This window comes from Passer domesticus, chromosome 4 (genome assembly GCF_036417665.1).
Source record: "Passer domesticus isolate bPasDom1 chromosome 4, bPasDom1.hap1, whole genome shotgun sequence".
Taxonomy (NCBI): domain Eukaryota; kingdom Metazoa; phylum Chordata; class Aves; order Passeriformes; family Passeridae; genus Passer; species Passer domesticus.
In genome coordinates, this window is record NC_087477.1 from 52,928,120 (window position 1) to 52,945,653 (window position 17,534).

The window sequence follows — 17,534 nt, forward strand, 5'->3', positions numbered from 1 at the left end:
AAAATTGCAAGGTTCTAGCTCTAGCTTCAACACACTGAATCAGGCCCAGTGATTTACAACTTGTTTTTAAAATATTTTATTGAATTTCACAAATGTTAATAGATAAACTTCTGTCCATAATAGCAATATTTCCACTACTTGCATAAAACTTGGCATAATAATGAAATGAAATTATAAATGTGTATCGACTGTTAAACCTAGTATTTTATTTAGCCAGTTACTGTAAGGCACACTTCTCTATTTTTGTGCCTTTGTTCTAGCTAGGAGAAGGAATTGAAAGATATTGTTCCATGCTTTATTTATAGATAAGAGTTTTCACATTCTTAATCTTAGAAAAACAACAGATGTTTAAGGTCTGCAGGTGAATTTGGTAACAATCACACAGACCTCATATTTTAATCTAGCAATATTATAGTTAAAGCCTGATATTTTTGCTAGCAGTTATGGTTGACCTTTTTTTTTTTTTTTCTCTGTGAATGATTTTCTAATTCTCTCTGTTTGTCTTGCAAAGGGAGGGCTACAGTGGCACCTAAATGGACTAACGGACCTAAAAAAAGCTGTTGATTGGATTCAAATAGCTGTTGTGTTCACATGGATTCAGAATGAGAAATAGAAGTTTTAAACACCTGTAGAATAAAAGTTTTGTTCTAAGAACACTGAATCATGTTAATTTGTCCTATACTTTTATTGAATTAATAATTTTTGTGTTACATTTGTTACATTTAAGATTACACAGGTCATGTTTACCACTACTAAAATAAAATTTAACATGAAAGGGGAAGTTGAAATTATTTGATATCTTTTCTTCAAAAACTTTGTCCAAGCAGTTCTTCCCCAGATACCAGAATCTGGTTTTATAAGGACTGTTGCAATTTCTTTGGCTATCTATTTCTTTGACTATCTGAGGTGCTCAGCAACCTCCAACCTGTAACTACAATTGTATTATGTTGATTTCAGCACTTAATAGAAGGCAAATTAAACAAAGTTGTATTGGGAGAAATGTGCAAATATCCTTGAATTCTTCACAATAAAACAGAGCATTGCCAAAATCCCACACAGTTAGGTAGAATAGACAGAAGCAGGATCATCTCTGTGCAGTCCATGTAAACAATGATATTACCAGAAAGCTCACCATTAATATTCACTGCATTTAAAAGCATACTCTTGATTTGATTACTACCCTGTAAGGGAAGCTAGATGTAGCCACATGTGTCTGTGGCTGTTCTGATACACTTCAGAAATTTTTTAATACCTGGCAGCTGAGACTGTCTCCCTTCATTTCATTACACTGAAATTTGAAAGGGTATAAAATATACTTATTTTCATGAGGAAAAAACAACCTAAAATAACTTATTGCTACTCTTTCCATATTTTCATGAGAGACATTAGAACATAAGTGTGGACAAGACATGTGCTTGGGCCATTGCAAAGAAGCAATTTGGGATTTGAAGTCAGCTGTCAGCACAAATATTTCTTGGGAATGAAGAATTACAAAGTGTGGATTATTTGACTGTGTTTTCACAGTTGTTTGCTTCTGTGCATCTTACCTTCTGTGAGCTCAGAGGGAATCTGAGCATTTAGGGCTTTGAAGCCATAGTGATTCCTCAGGAAAAAAAATCAAGGAAAAAATATACTGGATAGAGATTTCAGTAAATGGAAAACTGAAATACACCTGTGGCTCTTTTAAATGCAGGTTACCTTCAGATTTCAGGGATTAGATTGCCTTAAAAGCATAGTGAGAAAATATTTCTAAAAGTGGTAGCCTTGTCCTAATGTTTGCTCTTTGTGTTGCAAGTATGACTGTAAATCAAATGATGGAATTTCTCCTTTATTATTAAAATTTGCTGTGTTCACAGTGAAACCACTAGGCATGGGAGCCACTGTATGTGACCCGAATTGGGATATAGATTTCCTGTTGGAAATATACTGTGAAAACATTCATGGCAATGTGCCAGAAAAAGGAGGAACAACAAAAAAGGAAGGGATCCTGAAACCAGACAATTAGATACTGTGAGAGATGCTGTTAAATAGAAACTATTGCAAATAAAAAATATTGAATATGCATGCTTAATTGAGAAATCTGGAACAAGATTTTAGGAACAAGATTTTAAGAAGATTGTAAGAACAAGATTTTAGGAAGGCTGTCATCTTTTGAGGAGAGTTCTTGGAGGTACAAAAATATTTCCACAACACAAGAATATCTAAGTCCTAAATTCTAGCTTCCTTACTATTTATGAAAAAGGGCTGGCTAAAACATTTAAGAACAATAATTATGTATACATTAATCCAATGCTGCAAATATGGAACATTGAGGGACCTCTTTTATAAAATGATGAAATGAAACATTTTGACCTTCTCTAACCCTGTCTAAAAGGTTAACTTAAAAGTTAGTGACTTCTCCTTTGTCTGGCTTCAGGGTCCTCTCTTTGGGGTTAGAATTTCCCGGATGAAAAGTGAAGGCATTGACATAATATGTGTGCTAGTATTGATGCATCCTTGCAGGAGCAGTGGAAGATGCAGTGAAGAGGATTCCGAAGGCTGCCTTTGAAACTGTCCCAATAAAGAGAGGAGAGCTAGTGTTTGAACAGGAATCCATCCTAGAGCTGAATTCTCAGTCCTCTAATTTGCCTCCTGGCTAGGCTAAGTAAAGCAACCTATCTGTAGTAAAATGAACTTTAGTGAATGTTCTTACGAGCCAGAATATTTCAGATACCTGTTCTGTTCAGGCAATGTGACCTATTCTGCAGCAGCAGTTGATCTTTACAGGCAGTGCAACACATCAGAAATGTGTCAAAGCTGATGAGTCAAAGCTGTACTTTATCTCTGCATATTCACTGGCATTTTGAATGTTACTTCCAGGTGACAAACACTTTAGTCAGAGCCACTGCTCTTGGCTGGCTACTACATAGCTTAAATCCCAAACAATGGCTGGAGTTCTCAGCTATCTGCCCAGGTCATGTTTCCAGATTTCATTCACAAACACATTTTTTGTTCTACAAGAAGAATTAAACAAAAAAATGCATGGAAGTAAATTCTTCTGTCTTTGAGGTTTGGGAGGATGCTAGTGAACATAGTCTGCCTGTGAATCACCACGTACTCTTTTCCCATTTTGTGTCAACAAAAAGCTAATGTAATTTAATTTTTACAACTTGTAAATTAGCAGTATTGACTGAGCAACCTCAGAGGAACTATTGCATCTAAAAGTCTTGTAATCTACTAGATACTTCAACAGCACAGTTAAACTTAGCCAAATTCATGTAATCACAAGAGAAGAAGCATCTGTTCTTGTCTCAGGAGGCACATCCATGCTAACTCTCTCTGCCACATTGTCCTCCCTTCTAGCTGCCTTGATGTTGCATATAGTCCCCTGTAAAGACTTGACTCAGATCTTTAGTGTTCAGGTCTGCTCTTTCCTGCTTTTTTTTCTCCTGGTAGCTGTGCTCACTTCCAGACATCTTTAAATTCCGTTTCCATGAACCTGTACATTGCTGCATAGGATGTCTGAATCCAACCACAACAAAAGGTGCTGTCACCTTTTGAGTGGCTGATGGTCATTGAAGTGTCTGCATGCGTTCTCTCAGTTTAGGTCTTCTCCCTGATGCTTGCAGTGTGACTTGTAGTTTACAAAACACTGAAGTCCCAGTGTGTTATCTGGGAATCCATGTTAATACATGTGCTAAGTTAATACATTTTTTTGTATCTGAAAATCAGGTAAGATCAGCAGACTTCTTTTTTTCCTAGGCTCAGTTTTGTGGCATGTTAGCTCTGGCAGTGTTCTGTGAGATGCTGCAGGCACAACCCCACCCTTCTGCATTTATAGACCAGATCAGCTTAAGCTGGGTCTGTGCAGCAGCTGGTTACCCTGCTCTTAAACATGTAAATGAAATGGCTACATCTCCAGTATTTTGCCTAACTGTGTTTTCAGAACCACCTCACTCAAGCTTACCCTGACCCCAATGTGAGAGCCTTGCCTATTTTTTGTGCTGCTTTTTTTTCTAAATTATTCTCTGAACATGTGGATTGCTTAACTATGCCCTCCATTATGCGCTGTCATGTTCTTTTCAGCACTTGAAAACAAAAAAAGTCCAGGGTAAAGTAGGCTACACAGCGGAGTTATGGCAGCTTGGGAACTGGATGAGATTGCACACGGCTGAAGTAAGCACAAATGTATCCACTTTGTTGCCTGCCTCAGAGCTACCAACCATACTTGCTGAATCTGCACTGGTTCTGTATGCCCCAGAGTGTATCTTGCACAGTACTATCTTGCTGGTTCTTGTAATTTACACTGCAAAATGTTTACAAGAATTTTGTTGCTTTGTAATTTTCTGTACTAAAATAAATGTTCTTACCCCCAAAAGAGTATGTTCTCACTCCAAAAGAGTAGAGATTTTGACCAACCACGTGCTGTTGTCTCCCGAAGCCACTGATATTTTTGTAAGGCTAGAGTGTTGAAAAAGCCTTAGTGAAAAAATTAACAGCTTCACCAGCATTAGATGGTTTTCTTTCATTGTGCCTGGGACGACTGTAGCTTCCTAATAGTGTTCTATGTGTACAGGGAAGAGAGGTTTGAGAAGCAATAAATTGTGAAGTAAGATCAAAGACCATATTTAGCTGTAGTTATAGGTATAGTCTAGGGAGAGATGAAATAGCTGAGAGTAGTGCTATGCTGGAATAGTGATCTACAAAGGCTGTTAATTATTATATTTCTTACCATCAATGTGACCTTCTATATTCTAAAGCAGCAGAATTACAACACACAAAGTGAAAATCCTCTTCAGATTAACTTAATGTGACTTCAGCTGGCTGTCCTTCTGATCAAATGACCTTATCCTGACACAAGCACACTGGACAGCATGGAACAGAAATTTACTCTTCCCACACCAAGAGGAAAGGGAAGATCAAGGTTTAACTGTGAAATGGGAATGAAAGGCTTTAGAGCATTTCAGCTCCAAAAGATCTTGGTTCTTGTCTCAGTTTGTGTCCCAACTCCAAGAATAAAAAATAATTTCTATTCATCAATTGCTGAAAGAATTCAGAGAACAGAAGTAGGAAGTAAGGGCTTCAACCTCTTTGTTACCCAGCCCATCTCCCAGCCAGCCTCTTCCACAGCAAAAATGTTGGTAGTCTCAGATTTAGGGCAGAAACCAGCACAAACTCGCTCCCTCCCCAGAGCTCATGATGGGCAGGCAGTAAACACATTGCTGCAGGTTATACTTTCAAACACTTCTAACGAAAAATTTAAGCCCAACTTTACTGTTTTCTGGGTTAGTCTGCAGCTACCCACTCTTCACTTAAGAGGGGACAGGACAATTACTTAAAAATGTCAGGTGACCTTAGCTGTTAGTGTGTCCTACATATAGCTGGATCAGCTCTGCAGAATATTCATGAATGCCAATGTAGTAGAAGCAATAGCACTTCTTGTCATGTCCAGAAGGTGGTACAGAGAAAGCCCCCTCCGGGAAACTGATGGTCAGGTCCTTTGGAAAGCAGGGGCACACAGATTCACAAACGGTATTGAGGGTACACATCTGAAAGCTGTGTACCTGAAACTTTAACTTGGGCTTTTAAAAATAATTTGCTGGGTTTTTTTTGTGTTTTTTTTTTTTTTGTTTTTTTTTTTTTTTTTGTTTGGTTTTTTTTTGGTTTTTTTTGTTTTAAATACAAAACATTTTATTTTCTCTCTTAGAAATTAAATATATTACTTTCTCACATAATCAAATTCCACTTTTAAGGGAATACTGTACATGGCTCTGTAGGAAATGTTGCTGTTTCTACTTTAAAAACTATTATTCCTATGTCAGTAATCTGTCGGTCAGGATATTGGCTTTTGGGATATGCCCTTGAGGAGTTTCAGACACTGGAAACAGCCAGGAATAAATTATATCTGAGTTTTAAACAGGATCTTGTGATGCTGCTGCTCATTTGTGATACATCTGCCTGTTTCAACCCGTTTACTTGTGCTCAGCACCCACAAGCAGCAGCCCGGCTGTGAGGTTAGGAGCTATGTCCACCCTCAGCACCTCTGAACGCTTTCATCTGCGGGGGGTTCGTGGCTGCCCGGGGATGCTCACCCCGCCGGCGCCGAGCCGGCCCCGCCGCTCCCCGCTGCCCTCGGCGCGCCTGGCCGCGCTTTCGGTTTCACTTCTTCCTGCGCTCTGGCCAGAGTGTTTCCTCACGGTGTTCGTGTCCTGAGAAACTAGTGCAGAGGTGGGATGCTTCCAGACACAAGGGGACAAAGCCCGCAGAGGTGAGTCGGTAAAATTCTTCATAGTAATACATGTGAATATCGAGGTGCAAAGGCAAAGCGCTGCTCAGGAGTTCGGGTGATTTCCTGATTTCCTTGATCCTGGATTTTTCTTTACTTGCAAGTTAGCCAAGCCAGTGCCAGTTTTTAAAGTTCTTGCTCATAATGTTAAAACTGTCTTTCTTTCTTTTGGCCATCTGAAACGCTGTCCCTGAAGTTTGATAGTGGGTGTGTGATTTCTTCACTGGACCCCCAGACAAAGCTAAAGCTGGTTCCAGACTTCTTACAATGAAAAATCCAGGAAAAGGCAGCCCATTGGGCTGGAAGTCAGCTAAAGAACCTGGTTTGTGATTGTGCAGTACGTTTCTTCTGCCTTTCAAATTTAAAAGTGAGCCTGTCAACAATTGCTGCAGAACCCAGCAGCTGTCTGATCACCCTAACACAAACCCTGAGAATGATGCAGACCAGGATGCAAGCTTCTGTCACAGATAAACTTCCCTTTTGTTTTCCTTAGTGTTTCCAGCAGTTAGGGTGCAGAGGAAAGAGGTAAGACAGGTGGTCCTTCATTTTCTCAGCTACAGGGACACAGGTTCTGTGCTTGGCAGAAGCTGTAGCAGGCCAGCCTGCCTGCAGGACCAAGTTTGTTGTCCCCACCTCCTCCCCATTAACCAGTGGCAGATGAGTGGAGAGCCAGGCTCCAAGAGCTGCAGGATGTGGTGAGCATGCAGTACTCAGCAGGGAATTGTTTTTTCATTGAGGTTTAGTTTAAACCATCATTTTTAGCCTGTTCCGTGTGCCTTTGCAATGTTTTGTGTCCCTCTGTCCTTTGCTTTTACCTCCACTCCCACTGGAGTATACAACTGTCTTGCCTTAGATGGCCAGGTTGCTCCCAAAAAGGCAGCCATGAGATTCTCCTCTAGCCCGTATAATGTGACTTTTTGTCAGTGGAGCAGTCCTAATGCATGCCCTCTGAAAAGGCAGGTCAGCTACAGAGTCACACTCTGCTGGGATCTGACCTGCTAAGGTTCTGTTTGGCTGCTGGTTACAGTGTCACCTCCTTAGAGTGTTTTGTTAAGTGGAAATTGGTCTCTTCAGAAAACATCAGTTATGAAGAATTTTTCCTTTTATCTATACAAATATGCTGGTTTAATTTCTCATTTCTTGTTTCATTGTTTGCTAAAGCACAGTACTCTAATGTGCTCAAAGCTCGATCATATTAATTAAACACAGGTTCCTAGCAAAGGAAAATGGGAGCTGTAGAAGTAAGAAAGCTCACACTTCTCATGAGTTAGTCTTTTGAGAAGCTCTTTTAGCTTCCTCCTAAGTGTAGGCAGGTTTATTCCTGTCTATAGCCTGTTCTGTACTGGGGCACTAATAGCCTTCTCTGCCTGGGAGCCCATCCTGCTGAGACTGAATTCATTGGTAAATTGAGGTTGGTAGGTAGGTTCCAAGTTTGTTGGCAGAAGGCCATACACAAATGTGTGTATCATGACTGTGGAGACACTGTAACACATCAGGGTTGAATATAAAAGCTTTCTGTTTTTTAAAAAAGAAAAATATTGAAGAGAGGAACATAAGCTTACTGTTCTCTGCTACAGCAAGAAAAAAACAACGTTCGGGCAAGCACTCACAAAGTATGTTCTTCCTCTAATAAAGATTAATTCTGTAGAGAATAATATGGAAGATACAGAGGACCCTGAGCCCAGGCACACTGCAGCTGCAAAAGGCATGCCAAGGGGAACACAAAACTGCCAAAATGTTGTCCCCTCCACAGCTTTTTCCTTGGAGCCAGCCTTAGCCCAAGGCTGCTTTCACTGCCTAGGGTTAGGGTTAGGGTTAGGGTTACACCTAGGGTTAGAGTTTCGAAAACCACAAAGCCCAGAGCTCCAGGCACACTGCAGCTGCAAAAAGCATAGCAAGGGGAACACAAAACTGCCAAAATGTTGCTCCTTCCACAGCTTTTTCCGTGGAGCCAGCCTTAGCCCAAAGGCTGCTTTTACTGCCTAGGGTTAGGGTTAGGGTTACGCCTAGGGTTAGGGTTTTGAAACAAAAGGGTTAGGATTTTAAAAGGCATACCCTAACCGTAGGGCATGCCTTTTAAATGCCATTTAATTAGACAGGCTCTATGACTCAGAAAGCTAGTCAAACCCTTCTGAGCTCTCACTACTCTGTTCTGATAAGAATGGAATTAATTTTATTTCTTTCGCAGTAAAGTTTCATTACGAGATCACCAGGTGAATTTAAATCTAATGGATACTAGATGGAAAATGAAAAAATATGAAAAAGCCTAAGATTCATTATAAATGTAATGACAGAACAGCTAGAGCCATTGAAAATTAGAATTTCAGTGTCGATATCCTCATCTAAATGACCAAAAAATATGGGCTGGAATATATAAATTCGTAAACATGCAAGCTTTCCTGAAATTATTTGGATAAATATATTGAATCAATGGGCAGTGTTTCTTCTACACCTTGGCTGTTCTCCTTTTCTGTCTCCAATTAGGTTGGTACTGATTTATTTTGTGTGTTCTTACTTTCTCATATACGTTTCCATAGCTTGGTATTCCTTCTTTCTCTATAAGATGTAAAGAAGGATAGAATTTTGTGTGACTGACTTGTAAAATAAAAACTGGCAAGAACAGTAAAGAAAAGAAGTGGTATATTATGTATTTTTACTGCATATAACTATAAATATTTTAGATGTAATTAAGCTCAGGGTCAGTTACTAACATTGAGAGGCTTATGTACAATTTGTCATATTTATTGAATTTTATAAATGTTAAAGCAATGCAAAATTAATCAGAAACGAGAAAGCAATTGGAAATTTTCATTGATAATAGATAAAGTTGGTAGCTTTTTGAACTTACCTATTTTTGTGCAAGACAATATTGTTGCTTTTAATTAAAAGTATTTATTTAGAGACATTATTAGACATAACTCTTCTGCAGAAGTAAATGCAGAAAAAAATTCATGGGTTAAAAACACTGACTGTTTGCTCACTATGAAATCATGTCTTTTTTAAGCCTTGCTTGCTTAGCCTTCAGTTGAAGACACAAGTCATGTCAAAATGATTGTAATTTGCAGTGTTCTTTTTGCCTTTGCAGATAGAATGATGCAAAACGCTATTCTTTGGTGGAGCAGCTTATGTGTCAGTCTGATGTTTGTCTTCTGGCCGTGTGCATCAGCTGGAAAGCAATGTCACATCCAAAATGAAATGGCTGATTGCAGTCACCTAAAGCTGACTCAAATTCCCTCTGATCTTCCAAACAATATAACAAGTTTGGACATTTCTCATAATCAGCTAAGACAGCTAGGTCCTGCAAATCTGACCAAGTACAGCCAGCTGGTTTACTTGAATGCAGGCTACAACAGCATCTCTAAACTGCAACCAGAATTGTGCCAAAATGTGCCCCTGTTGCAGATTCTGAAGTTAGAACATAATGAATTGTATAAGCTCCCTGACAGAGTCTTTGCTTCCTGCACCAACCTGACTGAGCTCAATCTAGGATACAACAGACTAAATATAAAAAATGATCCCTTCAAAACCCTGAAGGTAAGAGTTAGAAATGCATCTTTTTGTGTACATAAAGTATAAATGTGGAATTTACTGTATTTTCCAGTGTATATACAGAACTGCTTCCTTGGTATCTCAAAATACCCAGTGTACAATCTTTCACAGATTTTTGCTGAAGAAGAGGCCTTGTGGTTTCTTCTGTTATAGCATGTTGGAGTCTCAGTCATCTTTGTGAGTCAATGTATTCCATTTCTGTACTGCATCCTTTGAAGCACCTCTCCCATGCAGGATGTGTGCTTGTACTGAGCCAATAGCAGCAGCAGATGATGAGAACAGTGAAGTGGATGCTGTGGAATCCAAGCTGCCTGGCTAGCTGGTAGCCTCAGTTCTCAAGGTTGAGGTTTAAGTATTCAAACCAGGAAGGCCAGTGCTTAGGCTGAATGTGTCTCTCAGGACTTTAAGAACTGAAAAAGAGTAAAAATGTTTTTATTGTACCTTTGCTTTCTCTGGTAGTTTACATGTGGTTACATATTCTTGTCTGTAGCAGAGACTGGGGGACCACCACAGAAAGCAGGAAAGGACTCTTTCACTGTCTTTGCACCAGGGAGGACTCATGCAAAAGGAAGAGCCTAAGGACAAAAAAAAGTAAAGTCAGGACAGTGTGTAGGTACTAATTGTCACTCAGTGTTCCAATGAGTATGCATGTGGTTTTGAGTAGGTCTGAACTTTCCTGCTAAACTCCGTATTCCAGTTCAGTTGCATGAGGTGTACTTGCTTGCCTTGTAGGACTGCTGGCACAACTAAATACAAGTGAGTGCAACCAACCAGCTTCTATGCTGGGAACTTCCTCATTCCATTTACAGGGCTGGGCCATGCTGAAAAAGCACGGAATACAATGCTTAATACTGCAATAGTTGTAACTGCAGCCACCTGTAGGTTTTTGCATTTATCACTTTATCTGAGAAAGGAGGGCCTTCACTGAATTAAGGAACTTTAACTAAATCTACTTTGGTTTGCAGTAGATACTTTAGCAGGTTAATACCATTAATACCATGAAACTTACTGGTGTGAAAGATACAGAATACTTCTTCCAGCAGGAGCATGAAAGCTGCTATTTCTGTATTACAAATTTATTTTAAGTGTAGTATTGCAACTAATTTCTAATCAGTTATACTCTAATGAAAGTTTTCTAAATTTTTTGTGTATTACATACAAAAAAAAATTAAAAAATAATTTTACACTTTTTTTTCTTGCATCTTCTCTCCAGAACTTGAAAATTTTGGACCTATCTCATAATTCTTTGAAATCAGCAAATTTAGGACTCGAGCAACAGTTGGAGAAACTTCAGGAGCTCAGGTTAGGAAGCAACCAAATCACTGAGTTGAAAAAAGAAGACTTCAGTTTTCTTAGCAACACCTCACTGAATAGTCTTGATTTGTCATCAAATCCACTAAAAGAGGTAGGAAGCATTTCAACACAAAGTGTAAAATGGAACTATCCCGATTTACCCTTTATGGTTGTATGGAATTTACATTACAGTTTTGATCCACTGAGATCCAAAACCCATTCTGTTTTATACAGCATTACTCTTGACCTCCAGCAGTGATTTACAGAATTACTGTTTTGCCACTGAAATCAGCACAGGCTGGTTTCATATGGGCTGGTTCCATGTAGATCAGAGGTCTCAAGAAAAACCTAAATTGAGAAGCTCTTAGAATCCTTACCAGGTATTTTCTGTGCAGAACTTTTTTTGCACATGCTGAAGGTGAAGGGCTGACACTTTCTAAGTGGGTATAAAGTGGGGTACTGTGCAAATCTGGTTATACAATCTAGATTTCACTTCTCAGTTAATCAAAGAGAGTGTTCAACTTGTGGCTGTGGGAACACCAGAGAAATAATCATTCCAGAAACATATACTCACTCCTTTAAAAAAAACCCACATAGGTACTTTGTCTTCCATCTGTGCTCTCTGACCTGCTTCTCGGTGATTTGATTCTTTGAAGAGTGATGGTTGAGTGTGGCAATTCTAAACTGGTTGACCCTCAGCATAAGAATACTGAATATACATTGAATTTCCTTTGTTTGTTTGGTTTTTGTTTGTTTCTTTTGCTTTGTTTCCCGGTTGATTGATCTCTAAAAAATATGTACATTGAACCTACAGGAATATTTTAAGGTGGTATAAGTTTATATCCATGCTAAGAGTGAATCCCACCATCCTCTTTTGCTTGGCCTCTTCATCCCTCCCTCTTTCTGATACCAGCTTTTATAAGGCTACGTGCTGGATCACTGGGGAAACTCTACAGGTGTTTTGGCTTGCTTATATTGTAGTCACACTGGTTCCCTACCTGGTTCAGTGTGTGACTGCATGTAGGGCTATGCTGGCACAAGGGTACAGGGTGTGGATGAGGAAATGGCACTGCTCCTTTCTTGGGCACTGCTACTTTGTGCCACTTTCAGCTGCTCTGGTTTTACAGTACTGCCATCTAAAAAGAAACCTTATACATTTGAATAATTCTGAAAAATGCAGTATTTAATCCCTCAGATGATATCTTAATCAAGATGAGGGGCCAACACTATGATAAAAGCTTGTGATCCATATTGTGAAAGCAAGTGTGTAGTATTAGATTTCATATTAGCTTTGGCTTGCACAGAGAAACTGGGTTTCTTCTTGTCTGTCTGCAGACCTAATAACTAGTAAATTAGTATACTTGGCAGATACCAATAAAAGAAAGCTGAAGAAAGATATCAAAAATTTTAAGATACTTCTAGAGAAGGAGTTTTGGTTGTGGGATACAAACTTGCATCTCACTAAGCCATTTTCTGTCTTCTTCTAAAATAATACTACTCAGATTTATGGTAATCATGTTATATAAATGATAGAACTATTGTCACAAGAAGTATAAACTCCAAAAAGCGTTTGCCTCAACTTTGCTGTGAAGCAATCTGAGTGTAGTTCTATTCTTCTCGGAAATCGTGTTTGAGACTTTCCAAGTTTTTGTTTTATTGGTCAATTTTCTTACATAATCCCCTTGTTTAGCTCAAGACTTTTTTTTCTTGTCCTTTCAGTTTCATACGGGATGTTTCCATACAATTGGAAATTTGTGTGGCCTCATACTGAACAATGTTGAACTTCGTGAAAATCGCACAAAGAAACTTTGTACAGAATTATCAAACACAGCGATTCGAAACCTCTCACTGAGCCATGTGAAACTTTCCTACATTGGCAAGTCAACTTTCCAGGGACTGCAAGGAACAAATCTTACCATTTTAAACCTTTCTCAAAATTCTCTCTCTAATGTAGAAAATGACTCATTTCAGTGGCTTTCAAGTTTACAATACTTAAACCTGAAGATTAATAATATTCATGTATCTTCACGTTTATTTTATGGATTATCTAGCCTTAAATATTTGAATCTCATAAACTCACTTACTGGGAAAATTGAAGATTTTTCTTTTCATTGGCTATACCACCTGGAGTACCTTATAATGGATAACAACAATTTTCCAAGAATTACTGCTAATATGTTCACAGGTCTGAACAACCTGAAATATCTCAGTCTCTGCAACTGCAACATAAATTTACAAAGAATAACTAATAAAACATTTTCATCACTTGCTAATTCTAGCTTACAGGTTCTCAACCTCACAAAAACCAGAATCTATACAATAGAAAGTGGGGCATTTTCTTCTCTGGGACACCTGAAAATTCTTGATCTTGGTCTCAATGAAATTAGCCAACAGCTTACAGGTCATGAGTTTAAAGGTCTCAATAATATACAAGATATTTATCTTTCCTATAACAAAAACTTGACTTTGCAAAGTGAATCATTCATTTTTGTCCCAGGCCTTAGAAAACTGATGCTGAGGAAGGTAGGCTGCAGTAATCTGGCACTTTCTCCTTCACCTTTTCATCCTCTACGAAACCTGACTGTCCTGGACATCAGCAATAACAACATAGCAAACATAAAAGAAGACTTGTTTGATGGACTTGACAAACTTGATATCCTGGATCTGCAGCACAATAATTTAGCCCGGCTTTGGAAACATGCAAATCCAGGTGGCCCTATTCTTTTTTTAAAGGGTCTTCCCAATTTGCGAATTCTTAATTTAAAATCAAATGGGCTTGATGAAATTCCAGTTCAGGTTTTCAAGGGTCTGTTTCAATTAAAACACTTGGATTTAGGCTCAAATAATTTGAATTTGCTTCCAGCAACTCTGTTTGATGACCAAGCCTCTCTGAATTCATTGAACCTTCAGAAAAATCTGATAACCTCAGTTGAAGAAAAAGTATTTGGCGCACCTTTCAGGAGCTTGAGAAAACTGGAGATGGATTCCAATCCCTTTGATTGTACCTGTGAAAGCATTGCTTGGTTTGCTGATTGGCTTAATGACACCCAAGCAGATATACCTGGACTGAGGTCCCAGTACATTTGCAACACCCCACCTAAATATCATGGTAGTCTGGTTTTGTATTTTGATAGTTCTGCCTGCAAAGACAGTGCTCCATTTAAACTTCTTTTTGTGATCTCTACCACTATTGTGACACTATTCATTGTTATTGTCCTTACCATCCATTTTGAAGGGTGGAGAATAGCTTTCTACTGGAATATTTTAGTCAATCGAATGCTTGGTTTTAAAGAATTTGAGAGACAACAGGAACAGTATTATTATGATGCCTATGTTATTCATGCAAGAGAGGACAAGAATTGGGTGTCTAAAAATTTCATGTCTCTGGAAAAAAATAACCACTTTGAAATTAAGTTTTGTTTAGAAGAACGAGATTTTGAAGCAGGTGTATCTGTGTTTGATGCCACGATTAACAGCATAAAAATGAGCAGGAAGATTATTTTTGTTGTGACTGAACACCTTTTACAGGATCCCTGGTGTAAAAAGTGAGTAGGATTTGAAATTTTATCTGTAAGAGGAAAAATTTCTTAAGAGATATTTTAACAAGATAATATTTTAATTGTAATTTCATAAAAAATAGCATTTAATGAAAAATACCCACTCAATCTACTTCAATATGTTTACCTAACATATTGTAACTTCAAAATAATTTCTAAGTTAATAAAGGTAATTGTTTCACACATATGGTATTGTACATTTGAATATCTAAGTCAATGTTTTAGGCATTTTTGGGGGTGTTTTCTGTGTTTTTTTTTTGTTTGTTTATTTGTTTGAATTTTTTAGGTTTGTTTTTGTTGTGTTTTTTTGGTTGTTTTTTGTTTGGTTGGTTTGTTGGTTTTCTTTTTGCTTTTGGGAGGTTTTGGGTGGGGGGGGGCATCTCTTGTTTTGTTTTGTTTTGTTTGGCTGGAGTTTTTTTCCCAAAAGTGAGGCTGACACCTTTGCAGATTGCTTTCCTTAAAACCACACATTTGAAGAAGGGCAACAATAAGTTGAGACTACTAGCACTGAAAGATGATTTTTGTTTGCCTTTGAAGTAGTCTTTTCACTATTCTTATATAGTGGTCTCATAAAGAAAGGGATTTTGCTAAACAAGGCTATATCAAGGCAGTACACTTAGATTGTATTTTTAGAGCATTATTTTATTTTTTTTAGTTAGAGGCAACTAATGTAAGAAAAGTAGTAACCATTGTATATCACAAAATAGACATTAAGACTCCTGTTAATCTTTTCTTTCTCTTTCACATAAAAGAAAACACTGATTTTTGTCTTATTTTTGCTTCAGTTTCAAGGTGTATCATGCTCTTCAGCAAGCTATTGAACAAAGTCGGGACTCCATCATACTGATCTTTCTTGATGATATCCAAGATTACAAGTTGTATCATGCACTTCACCTGAGAAGAGGAATGTTCAGATCTCGCTGCATCTTGAACTGGCCAGCCCAGAAAGACCGAGTCAGTGCATTTCATCAGCAATTAGTGATGGCACTTAAATGTAAAAGTAAAGTGCACTGATTTTTGAACTACAGATTTGAATTATAGGGTAATTTTATTGTCTATTTTCTACCACTGGAAAACTAGCAAGCCTTCATGAAGGTCTGAAAAAGTTTGTCATCCTGTAAATATATGTAAGGGGCACTATAATTTAAATTTATTTGTTTATATTAATATTTTTGCTGATATTTTAATTCAGTTGCACTGAAGTGATGTTAAAAGGGATCATAGTGGATAGTAATTTCAATCAGTGTATTAGAAATGTGGTTGAAATTCTGAAAAGTGGTGAGAATCACTGATGTTCTATGAAATGATGTAGGGTAGAAGAGACAGACTCTCTAAGGGGATATACAAAAGAAAATGCATTCATGATAAAACAGCAAAATCTTTGTAGAAGGTAGAGTGGACACTAGTTCTTGCTTATGAAACATGGGGGATTTAGTGTCTCTAGCTGGAAAGCTTTCCTTGTGAAACACATTAAGTAACACAGGAAATTTCTTCTGTAATTCAAAACAAGAATTTGCAGTTCAAAAGTAAGTTTCAAAGTGAGTTCTAAAACCTTTGTGATTATGCCTTCTGGGGGGGCTAATACTGGTTGCTATCAAAAAGTGACTTTCAGGCTGATGAGTCAACTGATATAATAAATTTGGTATCAGGAAAAAGAATGTTTGCTCTTCTGTGGTGAAATTGAGAGAGCTGGCAGGACACTAACACTGAGAGATGTCACCTTGATTCTTAGAATGCACACAAAACTGTATGCAGGCCTCTACACAGAACTTGAAATCAATGTGAAGTATGGCCAAGGCACAGCTGCCGCACCTCTATAGAATAAATAAAGGCACAGATATTTTTATAATATAACCAGAAGACAACTTTGTGGAGAAAGTGGTACTGCTGCAATTTTATTACCAAAAATCTTGTTACTGCAAAAGCAACAACAACAAAACTAAATAAATAATTTTAAATAGTATCAGAAACATTATTGTGACCACAGTTAAGAGGTGGAGTGGGAAAAAAAAGTCAACACTAGATTAATTTCAATTTTTTTGGTCCTCTTTATACACAGTTTTGCCTTTGATAGCTAAAAAGAAAACTGTAAAAAAATAGAATTCTGTAGTTTATTTCTTGCATACTAAGCTAGTTTGATTTTTTTCCTTGAACATATTTTACAGAAATGTGGGCAAGATGGCAATTGCCAGGGCATTAAGGTTCAAACATACGGGCTAACATCTTGATCTGGAGAGAGAGTTAAGGCTGAGCAAAATGTGCTTTGCAAAAGTGTTTATAATGTTTAACACTGGCTAAAATTTTATGGTGAATCTGAGCACAAGTTATTGTAAATTAGACACAAGGCAGTATATTTTTGTTAATATTTGATTGCTGCTGCAAGGACCTTTTAAAACTTTGTCAGCTTTTAGTAGGTCTGTGATCCTTCAATAGCTCATGAATATTTTTAAATTGCTTTTTCCCCCTAGCATTTCCCTCATCAACATCAATACCACCATTGCTACAAGAATGCTGTTATACTGCATTAGAAAACAGTTCTATACTTCACATTTTAAACAGCTTTTCTCATTATTCGCTGTATGCATAGATGAAAAAAATGGGTTTTAATAGGTTTCCTAAGTCCCATGATGATAAATCCTAAACAAGACAAATAATTAGTGAAATAGGATTTTTCATACATTGGAATAGTGAAGGGGGTTGCAGATGTCTTCACTTGCTCGGGAAGTCCTGAGTGAAAACAAAACAGGCTTTGTTTACAGCTGAAGTGATAGATGATGATTCCCTAATTACAGCAATAGGATTATCCCCATTGTGATGCTTTCATCTCATCTTTCTCACCTTTTCAGGTGAAGTGACAAATTCTCTCTTCA

At 37.8% G+C, this 17,534-nt stretch overlaps 1 protein-coding gene across 1 annotated transcript; it reads left to right on the forward strand.

Annotated features, from left to right (window-relative positions):
• Positions 1–6,068: 6,068 nt before the first annotated feature.
• TLR3 (toll like receptor 3) lies at positions 6,069–16,322 on the forward strand. The gene is made up of 5 exons (XM_064417959.1): positions 6,069–6,247; positions 9,351–9,799; positions 11,028–11,219; positions 12,827–14,652; positions 15,450–16,322. Exons 2-5 carry the CDS (start codon positions 9,356–9,358, stop codon positions 15,676–15,678), a joined length of 2,691 nt encoding a protein of 896 aa, XP_064274029.1. The 5' UTR covers positions 6,069–6,247; positions 9,351–9,355; the 3' UTR covers positions 15,679–16,322.
• The last annotated feature ends 1,212 nt before the right edge of the window (positions 16,323–17,534 follow it).